Source organism: Erpetoichthys calabaricus, chromosome 8 (genome assembly GCF_900747795.2).
Source record: "Erpetoichthys calabaricus chromosome 8, fErpCal1.3, whole genome shotgun sequence".
Taxonomy (NCBI): Eukaryota; Metazoa; Chordata; class Cladistia; order Polypteriformes; family Polypteridae; genus Erpetoichthys; species Erpetoichthys calabaricus.
The window spans coordinates 100563950-100586768 of record NC_041401.2 but is presented as its reverse complement, the minus strand read 5'-3'; the positions used below and the strand labels follow the sequence as shown (position 1 = coordinate 100586768).

At 41.2% G+C, this 22819-nt stretch overlaps 1 protein-coding gene across 2 annotated transcripts in view; it reads right to left on the bottom strand.

Annotated features, from left to right (window-relative positions):
- bud23 (BUD23 rRNA methyltransferase and ribosome maturation factor) overlaps positions 1–22819 on the bottom strand; it is a 40900-nt gene that overhangs the window by 16626 nt on the left and 1455 nt on the right. Inside the window, exons 1-8 of one of the 2 annotated variants that reach the window (XM_028807167.2) lie at positions 17004–17195; positions 16066–16103; positions 14338–14433; positions 13665–13747; positions 7189–7285; positions 2073–2169; positions 666–716; positions 346–431 (exon numbers count right to left, since the gene is read on the bottom strand). In XM_028807167.2, coding sequence (XP_028663000.1) covers positions 346–431; positions 666–716; positions 2073–2169; positions 7189–7285; positions 13665–13747; positions 14338–14433; positions 16066–16103; positions 17004–17051 — 596 coding nt within the window. In that variant the 5' untranslated portion in view covers positions 17052–17195. Of the gene's footprint in view, positions 1–345; positions 432–665; positions 717–2072; positions 2170–7188; positions 7286–13664; positions 13748–14337; positions 14434–16065; positions 16104–17003; positions 17196–22819 lie in introns of those variants that run through there. The other variant, XM_028807169.2, reaches the window with a different exon arrangement.

Sequence of the window (22819 nt, the reverse complement as noted above, 5' to 3'; positions counted from 1 at the left end):
TTACAATATGCAAGCTTTCGAGGCAACTCAGGCCCCTTCTTCACGCAGGATGTAACCTATGTACCCCCGTTATTTTCATCTGCTTAGAGGAATTGTACTGACCCTATCTGTCCACGTGTGCACCACAACATCCCTTCATACTTGTTGACAGCTGGGAAATATTTCAAGTAGGACTTTGGCCTAAACGTAAGTTTTCAAATTTCAAACAATGTGTGTAGTTTATTACATACATTTACAACTTCAAAGTCAATACGATGTTGGGGTGGGCATGAAAAGCTACCGATTCAACACAATAGCCAGTACAAAAGTCAGTTCTGCAGGCAGTTAACTCATCATGCCACTTACTTCTTGGCTTTAGCACTGTTTGGATAATCGACCACCATGCCTCCAGTGAAGCCAGCCTTCATTGCTTGTGACGTGATCAATTCCAGCTAGATCATAAAAGAGAGGAGAACCAAGATGTGAAGCACAGCATGCAATGAGCCACCAAAATACATTAACACGCACAGACCCAGGCTTTAGTAAATCTCAGCCTTTTTTGTTTTTAAGGAAAACAAACTTAATAAATAATACACAAGTACCAAGAAAGAAAAAAAAAATTAAAAAGCTTCTTGAATTTTAACCACAGCACAAAGAAAGGTTATGACTATTATGCAGATGCCTACCTGGTCTGAATTTTCTGGGTAGATCTGAAAAACTGCTCGAGAACCACGGGCCTAAAAAAAAAAAAAAATTCACGTAAAGCAAAAACGACAAAATGAACGCACCCAATTATGACAATGGTTATCATTTTTGCAAACAATTCCATGTAAACTGGAAGTAAACCACCAGGACACAAAGAAACACCCAAAGGACACACAACCAGACAGAGGTAACAAATATTCAATGGACATTATATTTTTTATTTATTTCTTCGTTGAGGACAAATGACCTTCCTGTTTGGGTTAAAGATCTCAACTACATGGCAATACTACACACACCTAAGTGCTACCAGACAGTATCCATTTTTTTTGGGATAACCAAGCAACACTAAACCTGCAAAAATACTGACAGCTTAAATGGATCTGGTCTTAGTACAGTAATCCCTCGCTATATCGCGCTTCGCCTTTTGTGGCTTCACTCCATCGCAGATTTTATATGTAAGCATATTTAAATATATATCGCAGATTTTTTGCTGGTTCGCGGATTTCTGCGGACAATGGGTCTTTTAATTTCTGGTACATGCTTCCTCAGTTGGTTTGCCCAGTTGATTTCATACAAGGGACGCTATTGGCAGATGGCTGAGAAGCTACCCAACTTACTTTTCTCTCTCTCTTGCGCTGACTTTCTCTGATCCTGACGTAGGGGGATTGAGCAGGGGGGCTGTTCGCACACCTAGACGATACGGACGCTCGTCCAAAAATGCTGAAAGATTATCTTCACGTTGCTATCTTTTGTGCAGCTGCTTCCTGAAACGACATGCTGCACGGTGCTTCGCATACTTAAAAGCTCGAAGGGCACGTATTGATTTTTGGTTGTTTGTTTTTATCTCTCTCTCTCTATCTCTCTCTCTCTCTCCCTGCTCCTGACGGAGGGGGTGTGAGCTGCCGCCTTCAACAGCTTTGTACCAGCGGTGCTTCGCATAATTAAAAGCCAAACAGCCCTATTGATTTGTTTGCTTTTTTCTATCTCTGTGACATGATCTGCTCCTGATGCGCACTCCTTTGAAGAGGAAGATATGTTTGCATTCTTTTAATTGTGAGACAGAACTGTCATCTCTGTCTTGTCATGGAGCACAGTTTAAACTTTTGAAAAAGAGACAAATGTTTGTTTGCAGTGTTTGAATAATGTTCCTGTCTCTCTACAACCTCCTGTGTTTCTGCGCAAATCTGTGACCCAAGCATGACAATATAAAAGTAACCATATAAACATATGGTTTCTACTTCGCGGATTTTCTTATTTCGCGGGTGACTCTGGAACGCAACCCCCGCGATGGAGGAGGGATTACTGTATCTGTAAGAGAGTAACAGAAACAAAGAGCAGCATAACATCAAGACACCGAGTATAAAAACCGGACAGGATAAGTAACATACCAGCGAGGAATAAAGAGTGCTGAAGAACCGGTAAAGCCGCTTGGGGGGACTGTGGGATTTCTTGTCTGCATTACAAAGCCACTGAAGTGCCGATATGCTGCAAAGGAAAAGAGGACTCACACTAAGTAGGATTCTTCTTTTAGATTACAACAGTACAACAGTTTTGGAGGAGGAATAAGGGCTGAAAAGACAAGACATTCATACTGATTAAATAAACGTCATCAGCCTCATTCAGCACAAATGGACGTCACACAACCAGGCCTCCTTTCCTTCCAAAGCTCCTCACGTGTGCTGCTTCACTTACAGTCTGCCTGTTTCTGCTTTATAGAAATTACAGGTTCAATTATTTATTTTTCACTTGTACTTGGTCTTACATAGACAAAACTCTACATGAATATATATTTTTTCTAATTTTTATTTTACTTCAAGAAAATAACACTGCATACAATCAAGTTGAACTTGTATAGAAAATGACTTCATAGTCAAAACTAGAAGAAAAGAAAGAAAAAAAAATACACTGTAAAACACACTATAAAGGAAGGCCCAGCTTTGGAGCATCTTTAAAAACTTTGGTCACAAAATTATATTGCTTAAAAATTAAGTGGGACATGAAGAACTACTTACAGTTGGCTGAACTTGCCCTAAAACCAATATACCCAGAGTGCATCAGGTCATGTATGGCAATGCTAGAGCACACCAAGGACGCCTCAGCAGTCTTCAAGATAACCAAGTGTGACGGGCAGAGTCATGGGTTTAGTTTTTGAAACTATTTACAACTATTTATAGTCTGCTTTGCCAAGTATTAATAGTTAAGGGCGCTTTCCTCTTAAGAATGAAGGAGTGTGCGACACTGTGGCAACACAGGGGCATGACGTCGCACTTTGGGTGAGGAGCTGCTCAATGTGTGCATAAATCCCAAGAGGTTTGCAGCACTGCATGTATCCCTCTGCAAGGCAATAAGCTACCATCTTGGCACATAACCAACGCTGTGAGGGAGAAGCTGTGTCTGGGTAATCGTCAATGGGAGTGTGAGAGAAGGGCCTGAGTAAATGGATTTACTTACTACAGGAACAGAAAGAGGGGTTGTCAGGCTGTAGGTAGTGGGTACAGGGGTCTAGTCTGAGGAGACGTGGCAGAGGCAACGCCACATGGGGCACCCTGCTTGAAGGATCAAGACAGGACAGTGCTAGAAGAAGGTAAGCAGTGGTCTTTTGCCAACAGCTGGTGTGAGTGGGCACAACTGCAGAGCCAGAAGCTCAGATCATTTCAACAGGGGGTGGCTGGTGAGCTACAAGTTTGTTTCTCTTGCCGTTTTTTTTTTTTTTTTTTTTTTTTGGAAGAACCTTTGCACTTCTTTATTTCGCATTAGAAGGAAGAAGACAGGAATCATTTTATCTTTTTGTAAAAAACATTTTTCTTGATATTTCTTTTGGTGTGTCATCCAGGATTTTGTGCTTGGCTTGTAGATGTCACAGCACTGATTTTTTGATGTCATTGTTTGTCTTTAGCTGTAAATAAGAGACTCCGTGAGTTTCTTTACTTTTTTATTTGTCTTTGTCTCACTTTATCTCCACCACTGGTCACAGCCCATGACGTCCAGTGTTAAAGGTCATGCCAGGGTCATCATGTACCAGCATGCTCAATCCAGTGCACTGCCACACATGAAGGACCCAAGGAGGCAACAGTGGAGCAATGCTGATGAGAAGACAAACCTAACATAACTGGACATGGGAGCCCCAGAGACGAGCCAGCTCAGCGCCCACATCAAGCCTTTCACTCCTTTCTTAATCCTATCATGGGCTCTCTGGAGAACAGTAACGGGTATCTACAGTCCCCTCCACAATTACTGGCATCCATCGTAAAGACGAGTAAAAACGGTTGTAAAATAAACCACCTTTTGGTGAATTACCTCAAACTCACACTGAAAACAATGAAAGAAATCCAAACCTTAATTGATTTAAGCTTACTCTCTATAACTGACTGACTGACTTCCTGTGTCACCAGGGTATAAATATGAGGCCAAATGCCCCCATTCATTAGTCAGTGTGGGAATGAAATGAGAGGACAGAGTGTTGATCTTCAGGAGTCATGGAATGGCTATAAAAAAAAATTGAAATACAGAAAAAAGGAGCCTCTTGGGGACACTACATCACCAAAACTCACAGATTTGGAAAGCACTGTAGATAAAAACATTTCTGGTTATTTAACCAGAAACATAAAGGGCCTGGAGTTTGTTAAACGCTACTGGAACATTCAGTGGAGCCGTGGTCTATGGTTAGCTGAGAGAAGATGTGCTACTTGACAACAGACACTCAAAAGAACCTGCGCCACACTGCCAGGTGTAGTGGACATTCTGCGACATATCGCGGCTGTTTTTACTCCAAAGGCCTTGGGAACCTTGTTCATGGCATTAAAATTTAAACCTGTCTGCCTCTGCTAAGAAACTAAAGCCGGATATCGCTGAATCTTCCAACAGGAAAATAATCTAAAAACACGTCCAAATCAACACCAAAATGGTTAAAGGAGCACAAAGTATTAAATGCAGGGGTGACAATAAACGTGGCACATCATAGGATTTTGTTAAAAATAATTATTGCTTGATGATGGATTATTATTCATAGAATAAATCTGCAGATTTATTTCTCAGATTTCTTTTTTTCCCCCCTTATAAACTTTTTTTTTTTACTAAAGTGTGACAATAATTTATATAAATAAAATACACTCACACCGTGGCATGCAAAAGTATTTAATCCCCTTGAAAGTCATCATAATTTTCTGCATGACAAAAGATTTATACATATTTATCCATTCAGTATATTTAGCTGTAACAATATACAGAATTTCCAAAGTAGAAGAAGTTAGTTTTTTCATAAGTATTGAAGCCTTTCATATTAATACTTTGTCAAGAACCCTTTTACTGCAATAACAGCATTGCTTCTTTCGAGGTAAGTAGGTCCCAGTTTTGCAGATTGTTTAGGAGTGGTTCTTCCCCGTTCTTCTTGGCAGAATTTATAGAGATCCTCTACATTGGTGGGATAGGACCTCTGGACAGCAGTTTTCAAATAGTGCCACAGATTATCAGTTGGGTTAAGATCAGGGCTTTGGCTTGGTCATTCCAAAACATTCACCTTTCTGTTTCTGAGCCATTCCAATATTGCTTTGGGTCATTGTCACGATGGAAGATGAATCTTCTCCTGAGCCATAGGTTCACAGCAGGCTGGAAGAAGTTCTCCTGCAATACTGTGTGGTATTTGAGTCTATCCATTGTTCCTTCAACACTGACACGATTGTCAGTCCCAGCACATGAAAAGCATCTCCATAACATGATGCTGCCACCACCATATTTCACTGTAAGTATGGCGATTCTTAAGGCGTGGGCAGTGTTAGTTTTACCTTTTCGAAGTCTGAGCAAAAAGTACTTCTTTGGTCTCATCTGACCATAAAACCTTCTCCCACATCTTAATTGGGTCTTTCTCATGCTTTGTAGAAAATGCCATATGTGCTTTTATGTGGACCTTCTTAAGGAAAGGCTTCTTTCTTGCTACCCTCCTGTTTTAGGGAGAGCTCCTGAAATTCTGGACCTCTGCACTTTCACTCAGTTTCAGCCAAAGAGCACTGCAGACTTCTGAGTGTGACGGTTGTATTTTTAGTAGTTTCTTTCACCAGTCGACGTTGTGGTCTAATTTTTAGTTTTGAGGGACATCCTGTTCTGGCATGAGTCTGGGTGCTCTGATGAACATTCTGCTTCCTGATGATGGATCCAACAGTGCTTAACAGGGCATTCAAACACTTCAATATTTTTTGTAGCCATTTTCTGCCTTGTGCATTTCAATGACATTGTTTTCTCACATCAGCAAAATGCTCCTTTGTCTTCATTTTTGCAATGATTGTCCAACAAAGACTGTGGTCTTGACAAAGGGTGCTTTTTATATCCAGAGAGAGAGCAAGGACTCATGAGTCCAACCTAATTTTGTTTAATTATGGTCAAAGGACTGACACTTTGTGTCATTTGTGATTTCTTTATTATTTGTGTAAACCTGGAGCTTCAACAGCACAGAGGCTTAAGTGCTTATGCAAACATGAACGTTCAATTATTTCTTCTTCAGCTAAATATCTGCAGAAAATGGTTTATTTTGACTTTGGAAATGTATTGTTATGGCATAAGAGTTCACATTAAAAAGATACTGAATGAATAAATACATGTACTAATCTTTTGTCATGCAGAGGATTATGATGACTTTCAAGGAGATTGAATACTTTTGCACACCACTGTATACACACACACACGTGCCACAACTGACAGGAAAAAAAAATAAATGCTGCAACATCTGTAGACCATGAAGCAACTTGTCAAAGTCGATTATGTGACGGGGAAGAAGAAGAACAGCAGCTTTGGCCTCTCTGAAGTTATCGGTGTTTGCGTCTTTCTTGTAGCAAACTGCCTAAGCAAAATGATCGACAAGTTGAAATGGTAGCAGAGTGTGAAGCGAATTGCAGAAACCGAGTATGTGATAGAATTCAGAATGACAGCTCCAGCATCCACTACCCACCAGGCAAATATGGCACAGCTGCCTGCTGGCACTCACGCACCACTGGGGCTGGAACCTCGATCTGTGGAGGATCAGAGGGCTTTGTGTTTTCTAGTTTTAATTAAAGTGAACCCTTGAACGTCTTCCTTTATGGCATTTCTTGCCTAATATTTATTTATCCATCCATGCAGGCTTGTTGCATGTAAAGGTCTGCATTACAATAGAAAGAGGATTTTACCTGCATAATGTTTATTAAGTTAGAGAGGCAGTTTTCATCCAAAAATATTCCAGACAGGTTTTTAAATATTACTTCTCTTATTGGTCAAAGCACTTCACTAACTGGTTTGTTTAGATTTATTTTTGGTTTCTACACCATACTGCTTGTGTATGTTAAAGAGGCACTGGCTCATTTAACACAATAACTATGAACTTCAGAAATATAAACTGAAGTATAACTAAGGTGTATGCCACCTGATGGCAGCTGAACTCTGCTGAAAAACCCGGACAAGCTACTTGGTCACACAAGTTCATAAATCTTGGCATACAGCTCAGCATTTACAGCCTTCACTAATAATTCAACACCATACCTGATACAGCCATCGAATGTGCCAGCCCTAAAGGGCACTCCATGGCCCATGTCTGCCAAAACAAGATCGCCTTCGACTTCTCTTTCCAGAGCAACATCTGTAATGGCCAAAAAAAAAAAAAAAAAAAGAAGGAAATGCAAAAATTACAAAACAGTGCAGCTCAATTTCAAACTGAAAAGTGTCAATAACAAACTCCCACAATTCCATGTTACATATTACATTTCAACTACAGGAGTAACTGGATTTTCCAAGACAAACTTTCACTGATTTTTAAAGAACAAAGATACTACACAATACACACACTTAAGACATTTAAATAATAATGCCAGGCAAGTACCATGTTTTGTCTGAAAGACATTATGTAAAATGATAAACAGACCATTTGCTATGCTATTGCCAACCCAGTGCAAGAACCTCAAACAAAAAAAGAACGTGGCAGTGGAGCGTGTATCCGATTTATTTTTTTAAGGATTTCCTTCTGATCCAATGGACCAAATGTGTGTTTGACAAGAAAAGAGGAAAAGTCCGGATGTGTTTTTGATACACGTACATTGTTATTTGGCATTCCAAGAACACCATTTAGCCATTTATCTCAGAAAAGGCTTAAAACTACATCTGGTCTTTGAAAACAAGAGTTTTCTGGCTAGAAGCGCCTTACTCAGAACCCACGTAGTGTGTCATTTCCCTTCTCAATGTCTTGAATTAATAATCATATTGGGCCTAACAGTCAACTCCCTCTGTGTTATAGCAAGAAACCTTCATCATAACCCACACCCGGATGCACAGGAAAAAGAGGACTCAAAGTATTCAGACCCCTTCACTTTCTTCACACTTTATTGCACTGTAGATTTAATTTTAAATGGATAAATTTGCCATTTATGTCATTTAATTGACACTCGATAACCCATAATAACAAAGTGAAAACATGTCTTTAGAAAGGTTGTAAAATTTCATGCAAGTATTCAGACCCTTTAAGCAGTACTTTGCAGAAGCCTTTTGGACAGCTTTTAACTTTTCAGGGCTTCATGGGTAAGCCTCTACAAGATTTGCACATCCGGATTTGGACAGTTTATCGTATTCTTCCTGGCAGATCCTCTCAAGCTCAGTTGAAGTGTCTGTAAACTCCCACCTTCAGGTCTCTCCACACTTGTTCTAGTGGGGCTTAAGTCTGGGATGTGGTTGGGCCACCCAAAGACAGTCAGAGACCTGTCCCAAAGCCACTCCAGGATTGTCTTGGCTGTATGTGTTGTGTCATTGTCATGCTGAAATGAGAACCGTCACTCCAGTCTGAAGACGTGTGCACACTGGAGGAGGTTTTCTTCAAGGACCTTGCTGTACGTGACTACATTCAGCCTTCCCTCGGTCCTAACAAGTCTCCTTGTCCCTGTGGCTGAGAAGCATCCCCACAGCACGATGCTGCAACCACCATGGTTCATTGTAGGGATGGTATTACGCATGTGATGAGCAGTGCCTGGTCTTGGTGCTTTGAGTTCCGCCCAAAGAATTCAATTTTTGTCTTTGAGATGAGCCCAGAAGGCGAAAGATGAACTTCTTTGGCATTATCCCCCAAGTCTCATTCGGGCTTGGAATTCTGGGTAATTACAGTTAAGCTTGAGTCAGACTCGGAGCGAGTATAATGATCCCCTTTATGGTGTTAAACACGAGTAACTCTTGGGACAGTATGCTGCTGACATCTTGTGGATGAAATAACATTCTACAAAACAATCATGAATATTTTTATGCATTCTGCCTCTTTAAATTAACTATGATAGCTCATGAATATTCATGGATGGGGCGGAGCCTTCAACCAAAGAACAATGGCAAATGAGAACCCATAAAGCCAGTTTTGGAAATGAAACTGAACTATTGCTTGAACCAAATCGAATGATGGCGATGACAATCTGAATTGGTTAGCAGACGCAGACATGCAAACTGGAAGTGATGCATACAGAACTGTATGACCGAACCACTGTGATTTGCTTGAGGACTTCAGTCGCATGATGCTTCACTGTGGTAGGACATTAACTACACGGCTAAAAGGCAAAATGACTGCAATCAAGTGCAAGGACAAGAAAGATGTTAGCCCTAATAACACTGCTTTCTGCTCACAAAGCAGCAACTGTCAATGTCCGTGTTAAAGAGAACGTAGCAGTCACCAAGCCTTGAGCTGCACTAACCTACAATAACAAAGGGGGCACAAGCCCATCGTGCGGCTCAGGCATTGACACTACCATCTGACTCACACGCAACAGAAAATAAGAAATAGGCACCCAGAAAAGATCTACTACCCGGACTGCAATGTCGGCCTCTGCGCTGGTGGCTGTCTAAAGACATGTCACATGAAGGATGCATTTAATAAAGTATCTATCTATCTATCTACTAAATGAGAACCAGTACAGCAGTGGACAATTGACATACCTTTCCTGCTGTATTGATGCTGATGTTTTGGTATTTACAAGTTTGTTACACATTTTTTTTTTTTTCCCAGCAAGAAAAATTAAATTCTGGCTACTTTTTCTGGGGATAAATAGAACTCTAAGGAGGCTACACTGGCTTCTGTGTAGCTACTCTAAAATAAATGCCCAATTGATGGACTCCTGATGAGATGGCCATCCAACTGACCAGATGTCTTCTGCTATGATGGGAGAACCCAAGTTCTGTTACAGTGTCCATTGTATTCCCTTGGTCACCTCCCAGACTTAGGCCCTTCTTGTCCAATTACTATAGGAAGAGTGCTGGTGGTTCCAAACTTCTTCTGTTTCACAATTATGGATTCCACTGTGCCCCAGAGAACATTCAAAAGGGTCAGAAAATATGATGAGTAAACAAGGAGAACAGACTGATGTCAGGAGAGGACACCAGCAATGTTCAACCGTTTTCAACTGATCGTCAGCTAAAGCTTTCCATGAATATCGATTGCTAAATCAACACCACCCTGGGACATTCATCTTTGACAACTTAACTTTCAGTAAATGTTTTCTAAAAAGACTATATACAGTCATATGAAAAAGTATGGGAACCCCTCTTAGCCTGCATAATAATTTACTCTACTTTCAACAAAATAACAGTGGTATGTCTTTCATTTCCTAGGAACATCTGAGTACTGGAGTGTTTTCTGATTTTTAGTGAAGCAGTATTTACTTGTATGAAATTAAATCAAATGTGAAAAACTTTGGGTCCCCTTGTAATTGTGCTGATTTGAATGCATGTAACTGCTCAATACTGATTACTTTCAACACCAAATTGGTTGGATGAGCTCGTTAAGCCTTGAACTTCATAGACAGGTGTGTCCAATCATGAGAAACGGTATTTAAGGTGGTCAATTGCAAGTTGTGCTTCCCTTTGACTCTCCTCTGAAGAGTGACAGCATGGGATCCTCAAAGCAACTCTCAAAATATCTGAAAACAAAGATTGTTCAGTATCAAGGCTTAGGGGAAGGCTACAAAAAACTCTCTCAGAGGTTTAAACTGTCAGTTTCAACTGTAAGGAATGTAATCAGGAAACGGAAGGCCACAGGCACAGTTGCTGTTAAACCCAGGTCTGGCAGGCCAAGAAAAATACAGGAGCGGCATATGTGCAGGATTGTGAGAATGGTTATGGACAACCCACAGATCACCTCCAAAGACCTGCAAGAACATCTTGCTGCAGATGGTGTATCTGTACATCATTCTACAATTCAGCGCAATTTGCACAAAGAACATCTGTATGGCAGGGTGATGAGAAAGAAGCCCTTTTTGCACTCACGCCACAAACAGAGTCGCTTGTTGTATGCAAATGCTCATTTAGACAAACCAGATTCATTTTGGAACAAAGTCCTTTGGACTGATGAGACAAAAATTGAGTTACAGTAATCCCTCCTCCATCGCGGGGGTTGCGTTCCAGAGCCACCCGCGAAATAAGAAAATCCGCAAAGTAGAAACCATATGTTTATATGGTTATTTTTATATTGTCATGCTTGGGTCACAGATTTGCGCAGAAACACAGGAGGTTGTAGAGAGACAGGAACGTTATTCAAACACTGCAAACAAACATTTGTCTCTTTTTCAAAAGTTTAAACTGTGCTCCATGACAAGACAGAGATGACAGCTCTGTCTCACAATTAAAAGAATGCAAACATATCTTCCTCTTCAAAGGAGTGCGTGTCAGGAGCACAGAATGCCACATAGATAGAGAAAACAATCTCTAGCAAACAAATCAATAGGGCTGTTGGCTTTTAAGTATGCGAAGCACCGCAGCACAAAGCTGTTGAAGGCGGCAGCTCACACCCCCTCCGTCAGGAGCAGACAAAGAGAGAAAGAGAGAGAGAGAGATAGAGTTTGTTTTTCAGTCAAAAATCAATACGTGCCCTTCGAGCTTTTAAGTATGCGAAGCACTGTGCAGCATGTCGTTTCAGGAAGCAGCTGAACAAAAGATAGCAACGTGAAGATAATCTTTCAGCATTTTTAGACAAGCGTCCGTATCGTCTAGGTGTGCGAACAGCCCCCCTGCTCAATCCTCCTACGTCAGGATCAGAGAAAGTCAGCGCAAGAGAGACAGAAAAGTAAGCCGGGTAGCTTCTCAGCCATCTGCCAATAGCGTCCCTTGTATGAAATCAACTGGGCAAACCAACTGAGGAAGCATGTACCAGAAATTAAAAGACCCATTGTCCGCAGAAATCCGCGAACCAGCAAAAAATCCGCGATATATATTTAAATATGCTTACATATAAATTCCGCGATGGAGTGAAACCGCGAAAGGCGAAGCGCGATATAGCGAGGGCTTACCGTATTTGGTCATAACAAAAAGCGCTTTGCATGGCGGAAGAAGAACACCTGCTACCTACTGTCAAATTTGGTGGAGGTTCCATCATGCTGTGGGGCTGTGTGGCTAGTTCAGGGACTGAGGCCCTTGTTAAAGTTGGGGGTCGGATGAATTCAACCCAATATCAACAAATTCTTCAGGATAATGTTCAAGCATCAGTCACAAAGTTGAAGTTACGCAGGGGTTGGATATTCCAACAAGACATTGACCAAAAACACAGCTCAAAATCTACAAAGGCATTCATGCAGAGGGAGAAGTACAATAATCTGGAATAGCCGTCACAATCCTCTGACTTGAATATCATCGAAAATCTATGGGATGATTTGAAGCAGGCTGTCCATGCTCAGCAGCCATCAAATTTAACTGAACTGGAGAGATTGTGTATGGAAGAACGGTCAAAAATACCTCCATCCAGAATCCAAACACTCATCAAAGGCTATGGGAGGTGTCTAGAGGCTGTTATATTTGCATAAGGAGGCTCAACTAAGTATTGATGTAACATCTCTGCCCAAATTTATGCACCTGTCTAATTTTGTTATGATGCATATTGTATATTTTCTGTTAATCCAATAAACTTAATGTCACTGTTGAAATACTACTGTTTCCATAAGGCATGTCATATATTAAAAGGAAGTTGCTACTTTGAAAGCTCAACCAGTGAGAAACAAAAATCCAAAGAATTAAGAGGGGTTCCCAAACTTTTTCATATGACTGTATGTATCTCCAGACTTTGCTATCCACATTTTCTTTCATGTTTTTGTCTGGTTGTATTATTGTTCTTTATTAAATACCATGGCTTTTAACTTTCTGTACTTTGTCTTCATATCTAGCATGACTGAAGTAATAAGGTAAATTATTTTTGAGCACCAGGAGCAGTAAGATGTGCCATAAGATCGAGGTGAGGACAAAGAGCTCTGTCCGATAATGAACAGTGCGTTAAAGTAAGACATTTATTGGCTGATAAATGGCCTATAGCCAAGGATGTTGAGCCTTTGTATGTTCAAATATATTCTTGGAGACCAAAAATAATATTTAGGTCCGAGATATATCTAGGACATCATACACTGTTTGTGCCTATCATAAGTAAGTCTCTTGGAGTCTCGGGAAAGTGGACTGTGCATGTGGTATTCATCCGGTACTTGAGTGGGTTTAAATGCTAGGGAGTAACGTGCATGTGTATACGTCTTCATTACGGTACTTTTGTGGTTAGGGTCTGTCTCTATGTGTGTGTTAATCTTAAGGTGCAACAGCAGACCAACACCCCTGAAGAAAATAGGTAAAGGGTAAGTAGAGGGAAATATCACGATAATACAGTATCTTTGCCTTGATCTATGCCTCAGCACAATTTTACCATAGAAGTCTACAGAAAGTTCCTTGGAGCAATTTCAGGGTTTGGAGTTTTGGTAAATTTGCAAACTTTTCTAAAAAAAAAAAGTTTTCACTTTGTTATTATGGGTTATTGAGTGTGGACTGATGGGTAAAAATGGCATTTGAATCAATTTAAAATGAAATCTGCAACAAAATAAAGTGTGCAAAATGTGAAGAGGTCTGAATACTTTGAGAACACACGGTGTATAAATCTGAAGTTATAATGTCCACTGTAAACAACAAGTGTCCCCCGACCGAGACAAAGGCTAACTAGACAGCTTGGTGGTGGGTTCTGTAGCCTACCATACCCAGCATTGCTGTGCTGATGTCCAGTCCAACCCAGTAGTGTCCTTCTTCAGACAGGTAGTCTCCACTCAGGCCTGATCCACACCTGGAGGCAGAATATTTAATGCAGGGAAAGAAGCATGAAATAAAATTATACATAAAAAAATTATTATAACTAGACCAATACTGACCAACCTATCATGGGACTCGCATTCAAAACAGATTGGTGGGACATTATTATATGGAGTCCTTAGGACTACCTGCTGTTTGGATTATTCAGGCAAATTAATGTAAAATAATGAAATTACTAATTAATACATTATATACAGCACACAGAAAAACTGAATTAACTTGGATAGAAATGCCCCTGCTGTTGGCAGCTACGTTTGGTTAATGAATTAAACAAGTGACATTTTGCTCAGAACAAAGAATATTACAGACCAGGAAACGTCAAGATAATCTGAAGTCGCCCTACTAACCACATCACTGTGCCAACTATACCACAAGTGCCATTTGATCCAAAAAGAGAAATCCGCTCTCTATGGTCTACATGTTAATCACAACAGGCATCCAATTCTTATTACTTCACACTCCTGAGGAGGAAAAAGCAGGCGCAGCGTGCAGGACAGGACTAGGAGTCAAACATTGGTTTTCAACGGGGTTTACTAAAAAAATGAAAGGAAGTGAAAGCCTTACCCAATGTCAAGCAAGAAGCAAGACTGATTCTCTGGCAAACTGAGAAGTTCCACTGCTCTCTCCGACATCTGGCTCTGGATCTCGATCATTCGAGAGCTACAAAACAGAACGCAAGCGAAACTCAGGGCACAGCAGAAACCAGGGCCCGACCAGCGAAGGACCATTTTTGCTGACATTCTTTTCTTCATCCGTTCTTCTAAACGGATTTCTTTCTATTAGGATTAAAGGAGAGCCACCCCAGACACAAAAAAGAGGAGTCAGCCCTCACTGCATGGCACACGGGACTACACCGAGTCAGGTCCTTGATGCTCACCTCGGAGACGACAGTCAGCTTCAGCAGGAGAGTAACCTTTACTTCAACACTTAGCAACTCGCCATGCCCAGAGAGGAATGCCCTTCTTGGACAGAATTAGTTTTACAGCAGGAGCTGCTGAAGTAAACGGATTCTTACTGGAGGTCTTCTGCGATTTCAGTCCTGTCTGGAACTTTTTACAGCCTGCGCAGTCGCATCTCAGTAAAGACCACAGGGCCTTTTCCCTTCTATAAGCAGATTGTAATAAAATGGCCGCAGGCTGCGCTAGTACTGTGCAAATCGACATGGCAGTGAAATTCTGTCGTTTGAGTGATTTGGACAGAACTAAAGTTACAAGGGTCTGCTGGTAACAGTTACCTTACCCACTGCCCAAAGTGGGAACAAAGAAGTGCTGCTTCCCTTTGTTGTGCTTTGTGAATAACAGGGTGGGGTCTCCCACTGGTGGTCCGAAGGCACACGGATATGTACAATTTACACCTAAAAGCAGGGTGTGTGTGTGTGTGTGTGCAAGAAGAGACGTGTGGTTATTATAAATGAGGGCTGCACTAATGTGGATGGAAGTGAATGTTCACACCGGTCCTCCTAATGCAGGAGCACAGAAATGCTGGTGTGGAGAAGCCCACCTCCTGGCGTGAAGTTTAGAATATCTGGATTTGTGACAAACGAGTCTAAATGAGAAGCAGAACTGTGTGTTGAAAAATGAACTTATGGTTACATACACTGGAGAGCTTCAGATCTCCTGCTCCTACGTGTCAGACATTACACAGTGGACACGTGAAAATCCCCCAGAGCACACGTTTGTAAACAACCCTGCAATGCACTGATGAGAAAGTGTAAAATGACAAATTATGCATTATTAAAACTTGTTACTTTTGTACACAACTATTGTATAAAACATTCTGGGGTTTTCCTTCTGGTGCACTAACCCCACATTGCAGTAAGTCAGTCTGGAGAACATGGCAGCCAGAGGCCCCGACAGAACTGGTGAGGGGATATCTGACCAAAGCAAAAGTCCAGACACTGAACCTGGGACACTAGGCTGAAAGGCCTCCCTGCCGACCCTCACGGTGCCGTTTCTGTCAACACATCACACTGGCTACTCACTGCAAGCCCCAGCCACCTTCGGAGATTATCTGTTAAGAACTGGATGTAAGGAGAGACGTACCAGTGAGCCACAGTTCAGGTCAGTGGCTTGACAAGCAAAGCTGTGCATGAAAAACAACCAAACAAATGGAAATGGTGCTTTAAAGACACAGACAGAAGAATGGCCTCCCTTTCTATTTTAGAACGTAAGCTTTCTGGCAAAGGTGAGGTGTTAAGACATTGTAGGCTGGCGTTTGAGTGAAACGCACACGTCGCTACAAAACCAACACACCGAGAGTGTGAATGAAGACGTGCAACACAAGGCCACTTACTTCTGGGTGTACTTTCTGGCTTCTTCTTCATTGTAATACTGTGAATAAAAAGAGATGCACAGTGTGTGACAACCTTCTCACAGGGACATATAAATACGCAGGTCACATTGCTGACCTTTTATTAAAACAGTAATAATTAGAATAAAATAATAATAAAGCTTACAACTAGAGACAATGAAACACCCATTTCTAAAAATATACACAACATACAAAGATCCCATCAGCTACCTCACTGATCACTTTACTAAGAGTGCGAGGCAGAAAGGAGACGCCTAATCCAGCGGAGGGCTGGGGGTCACAGCTCATCTCAGCAGCACAAGGCAGGATGGACAGGACTGCGGTCCGCACGGGGGGCCGATTTTCAGTCACCGCCCAACCGAACGTGCACATCTTTGGGGTGACGGAGGTAAAGTGGAGGAGCACTCTGAGAAGAACTGCAGTAGACACAGAGACGACACGCACACCACACAAGGACGGCGGCTCTGGTAGCCCACAATTAGCTCAGCCATGTTCACTTTTACTCCAAAAATGCCAAAGGCGTCCTTCTCATTCCAGCAGGTAAACAAGATGAAGAGGTTGGTCAGCAGGTTCACACGTAGCATCAAGCAGGCTGTTGCAGCCAGTACTGACTCAGACTGGTTCTGTACTGGTAACAAAACGTGAAGTATTTAAACTGACAATTCCAAGGTACAAAACTTGTAAGAAGCACAGCACAAAAACACACAAGCATCATAAACTCTTTAGAACTTTAATGTAAAACTAGATAAGGTCGATTGACTGTAGATGACTTAACAGCTACTTTTTCACAAATCTCTGCCATTTCAACTGCCTGGTTTAAGATGTAACAAGCATGCGTGAACTCAACACAACAGCGTTCACTTGTGGATTTAAAACGCTAAACATGCCAATCTCCCTACTTGTTAACACGAACACCTTACCACTTCTGGAGGCGCTTTATGTTCCGGTCTTCGGCAGCTGAACGACATAATTGCCCTAACTAAAATCGAAGATTTATTTACTTAAAATGTGAAAAAATTGTGCCTGCGTCCATCTACAGTCACCACATGGCGCGTATGCCTCTTGACGTCATCGCTGAGCGACGTTCTCCTATGATTGGAGGACAACTCGGTGACTTTACGCATGCGCGCACAAGTGCCTTCATTTATTTAAATAGACCACTCGTTTGCCGGTTGGCTGACACATCCTTACGGTAATCAATATTGATTTTGTTTAAATTAACTGGAGTATTGCAGAACTGTGGACGGACACTACACTCTAGCAGAATTTTTTTCAAAGCAGATTGGTTCCGTGATTTTATCTGCGGGCGTTCATCGAGAAGGCGACGCAGTGCTGCCTCTCATAGTTGCAGAACTGTGGGTTCCAATTTCGAGTTCACTCGTCTTTCCTGTGACTTCACAGTCATTGTGGACACCTCTGACTGAGCCCAGTGCGCGCGGTTATCTTAGCCTGCCTGGTCATTGCTTCTAGAAACACTCAGCCATCCTACGATTGGAAAAAGAGAGTCTGTGGAGGGCGGGGGTTTCCTGCTTCAGATAAAAGCTTCTGTAGGAGAAATCGAAAAAAACAAACGTCTCAACAATGTGGTTTAAGTCAGGGGTCGCCGAGGCTGGTCCTGGAGGACCACCGTGGCTGTAGGTTTTCATTCTTACCCCTTTTTTAATGAGTGTGCAGTTTGTACTGCTAATTAACTTCTCGTGAATTCATTTTAATTGGGATTGGCTCCAGCAGACCCCGTGATCCTGTGTTCGGATTCAGCGGGTTGGAAAATGGATGGATGGATGAATTGCTTTTTTAAGATTTATTCCCCCAAATTTCTTCATCGTTCCTCTGAATTGCTTCATTTCTTTCCTTAAATGGCACCCAAACAGAAATGAAATGTGAAATGAGGGAGCCAGCAGAAGACCAACTAAGTGAGGGCCTCAAACTCCAACCAATTTCACTCCAACCAGCTGCTTAATGAGGCGCCAATTCTTGTCGTTAATTAAACCCATTCTTTCATTTCATGGCTTGTTGCTGCTCTCGTGATGCATTAGCAGACATTTCCGAAATTGTTGATTTTCTCTTTCTAACAGCGCTGGTAAAATGTTTTGGGGAACTGACAAGATCGACATTCTGGAGACCTTCAGCTTTCTTTATCTTCAGATATTGTATGATGGACACCGGTTGTTTTGGTTCATTTTGTATCTCATTATTGTTTGGCTGCTAATTAAGGAAAAAGAAAACAATTAAGGGGTCTGAGTCTTCAAGCGCAAGTCAATTAAAATGAGTTCAAAAGAAGTTAATTAGCAGCAAAAACAGGTCACTCATTAAGAAAAGGGTTAGAATGAAAACCTGCAGTCACGGTGGTCCTCCTGCACCGGACTTGGCGACCCCTGGTGTAAGTCGCATCTCAGAGTGCTTTTAGCCACTGCATGGTTTACTTGGACCTCAAACGGGTAAATGGAAACACTGGAATTGAATACTTGGGTACAGCTTGATTTGAAAACAGACCGTTCCTTCTAACACCCATGTTATGATTCACCTGTCCCGTAAGAAACGAAAAGTGACAGATTTCTAAATCTGCTAGTCGAGTTAAAGTTGGGGTGTAAGTGTGGGGACCTCATTGAAGAAATGCCTATCACCACACTGAGAGGAGTCACAACATGACATTTCACTAACGTGTTTGTGGGTAAATATTACAGTATGTGAAATGTATGTAATGTAGCTCATGAAAGTGGTAGTATAGAGCACAAAGTGCGGTACACGTGTGTCAGTTACACATTCTGTACATACAAAGACAATGATGTGTAGTTAGTGTGACGGGTTACATGGTGAGTGACAGATGAAGAGAACTTTATTTGTCCCCAGAGGAAACTTTGGCTCTTTGTAGAAACTCCTTAAATACATAAATAGATAACAGCAGCATTTATCTATCTAGCATGTTTTCATACAAATGATGTATCTCAAAGTGCTTTACAAGATAAAGAAAAATATAAAAATAAGATTAGGCAATACTAAATAACAAAGAATAAAGTAAGGTCCGATGACCAGGAGGACAAAAAGAACAAAAAAGAAACTAGAGAACTGGAGAAAGAAAAACAAAATCTGCAGGGGTTCTGAGGCCATGAGACCACCCAGACCCCTCTAGGCATTCTACCTAACATAAATGATCTCAGTCACTCCTCATGGTATTCAGGCTTCACGGTCATGTGGACATCTGGCCTTCAATCCATTATTTTAAGGACTGCATGGTGCCCTGATCAGGTGGTGGTGGTGCAGATCGCCACCACAGAAAACTGGACAAAGAACAGCAGAGAATGTAGTGGTTAGTATGGATTATGGAGATAATAAAAATTCTAATTAAATGCATATACAAAATATCAGGGTTACACTAAAATGAAGCTAAAAGAAAGCTATATTAAAATGATGGGGTTTTTTAATAGTTTTTTTAAGTGCTCCACTGTATCAGCCTGGTGAATTTCTATCGGTAAGATATTCCAGATTTTAGGTGCATAACAGCAGAAGGCTGCCTCACCACTTCTTTTACGTTTTGCTCTCGGAATAATAAGCAGACACTAATTTGAAAATCTAATGTTACGATTTTGAGTGTAAGGCGAGAGGCATTCTGAAATATTGGATGGAAAGAGATTATTTAAGGCTTTGTAAACCATAAGCAGTATTTTAAAGTCAACTCTAAATGGCACAGGTAACCAGTGTAGTGACATCAAAACTGGAGAGATGTGCTCGGATTTTCTTTTCCTAGTTAAGATTCTGGCAGCTGCATTCTGCACTCGTTACAACCAATTGATGTCTTTTTTTGGTAGTCCTGAGAGGAGTGCGTTACAGTAATCTAGTCAACTAAAAACAAAAGCGTGAACTAATTTCTCAGCATCTTGCAATGTGATAAGAGATGTCATTTCTGCTATATTTCTTAAGTGAAAAAAGCTGTCCTAGTGATCTGATTAATATGTGATTTAAAATTTCAGTCAATAATTACCCCTAAATTCTTTACATCCATTTTGACTTTAAAGCCTAATGGATCAAGTTTATTTCTAATACCCTTATGATATCCATTTTTGCCAATAACAAAGATTCCTGTTTTCTCCTTATTTAGTTTAAGAAAACTACTATTCATCCACTCAGAAACACAAGTAAGACATTGAGTCAGTGAACCAAGAGAGTCGGGGTCATCAGGCGCTATTGATAAATACAGTTGTGTGTCATCAGCATAGCTGTGGTGCTCACGTTATGCCTTAAGATAATCTGACGTAACAGAAGCATGTACATCGAAAAGAGCAGCGGACCCAAGATAGAGCCTGTGTCTTCAAAGTGTAATTACCATAACTAACAAAGAATTTTTTTACCTGTTAAGTAAGATTCAAACCAATTTAAAACATTACCAGAGAGGCCCACACACTGACTAAGGCGATTTATAAGAATATTGTGATCAATGGTATCAAATGCAGCACTCAGATCTAGGAGGATGAGAACAGATAAATGGCCTCTGTCTGCATTTACCTGCAAGTCATTTACTACTTTAACAAGTGCAGTTTCTGTGATATTATTCAAGTGCTCATTTATACATATATATACACACACACACACAGTGGTCTGAACACACTGCAGAATGAATGTAAAAGAAGGAAAACTTCTGCCTTGGCAGCCACAGTCCCAGTGAGGTATATGCAGTATTGCTGTTGGTATCAAGGAGCCCCAGTAGTGTTTCTTGACATACAGTTAGGTCCATAAATATTTGGACAGAGACAACTTTTTTCTAATTTTGGTTCTGTACATTACCACAATGAATTTTAAATGAAACAACTCAGATGCAGTTGAAGTGCAGACTTTCAGCTTTAAATCAGTGGGGTGAACAAAACGATTGCATAAAAATGTGAGGCAACTAAAGCATTTTTTTTAACACAATCCCTTCATTTCAGGGGCTCAAAAGTAATTGGACAAATTAAATAACTGGAAATAAAATGTTCATTTCTAATACTTGGTTGAAAACCCTTTGCTGGCAATGACAGCCTGAAGTCTTGAACTCATGGACATCACCAGATGCCGGGTTTCCTCCTTTTTATTGCTCTGCCAGGCCTTTACTGTAGCGGCTTTCAGTTGCTGTTTGTTTGTGGGCCTTTCTGTCTGAAGTTTAGTCTTCAACAAGTGAAATGCCTGCTCAATTGGGTTAAGATCAGGTGACTGACTTGGCCATTCAAGAATTTTCCACTTCTTTGCTTTAATAAACTCCTGGGTTGCTTTGGCTGTATGTTTTGGGTCATTGTCCATCTGTATCATGAAACGCCGCCCAATCAATTTGACTGCATTTAGCTGGATTTGAGCAGACAGTATGTCTCTGAACACCTCAGAATTCATTTGGCTGCTTCTGTCCTGTGTCACATCATCAATAAACACTAGTGTCCCAGTGCCACTGGCAGCCATGCACACCCAAGCCATCACACTGCCTCCACCGTGTTTTACAGATGATGTGGTATGCTTTGGATAATGAGCTGTTCCACTCCTTCTCCATACTTTTTTCTTGCCATCATTCTGGTAGAGGTTGATCCTGGTTTCATCTGTCCAAAGAATGTTTTTCCAGAACTGTGCTGGCTTTTTAGATGTTCTTTAGCAAAGTCCAATATAGCCTTTCTATTCTTGAGGCTTATGAGTGGCTTGCACCTTGCAGTGCACCCTCTGTATTTACTTTCATGCAGTCTTCTCTTTATGGTAGACTTGGATATCGATACGCCTACCCCCTGGAGAGTGTTGTTCACTTGGTTGGCTGTTGTGAAGGGGTTTCTCTTCACCATGGAAATGATTCTGCAATCATCCACCACTGTTGTCTTCCATGGACGTCCAGGTCTTTTTGCGTTGCTCAGTTCACCAGTGTTTGGTTTCTTTCTCAGGATGTACCAAACTGTAGATTTTGCTACTCATAATATTGTAGCAATTTCTCGGATGGGTTTTTTCTGTTTTCGCAGCTTAAGGATGGCTTCTTTCACCTGCATGGAGAGCTCCTTTGACCGCATGTTGTCTGTTCACAGCAAAATCTTCCACATGCAAGCACCACACCTCAGATCAACTCCAGGCCTTTTATCTGCTTAATTGATAATGACATGATGATGGACTTGCCCACACCTGCCCATGAAATAGCCTTTGAGCCAATTGTCCAATTACTTTTGAGCCCCTGAAATGAAGGGATTGTGTTAAAAAAATGCTTTAGTTGCCTCACATTTTTTATGCAATCGTTTTGTTCACCCCACTGAATTAAAGCTGAAAGTCTGCACTTCAACTGCATCTGAGTTGTTTCATTTAAAATTCATTGTGGTAATGTACAGAACCAAAATTAGAAAAAAGTTGTCTCTGTCCAAATATTTATGGACCTAACTGTACTTCTGCTGACTAATCTGTTATCTAAAGGTACTCAGGGTTAAGTGTGTCAATGAGAGGATGTGAAGCATTGTTCATAATGACACTCAGTTTTGTTTTAACTCTGTCCTTTGCTATGACCTCCAGGGGTCCAGCGTGTGTCCTATAGCTGAGCATTCCTTTTAATTAGCCAGTTGATTGAGTAGACCTCTCTTGATATGATGTCACCAGCCCAGCACACCACAGCACAGACAATTGCACTGGCAATCACAGAATTGTAGCTGTGAAGGATGTCACTTCCCTCTTAAGAAAAAAGAGCCTGCACTGCCCCTTCTTGTAAAGTTCCTCTGTGTTACAGACGAGTCCAACCGAACACTGATGTGGACTC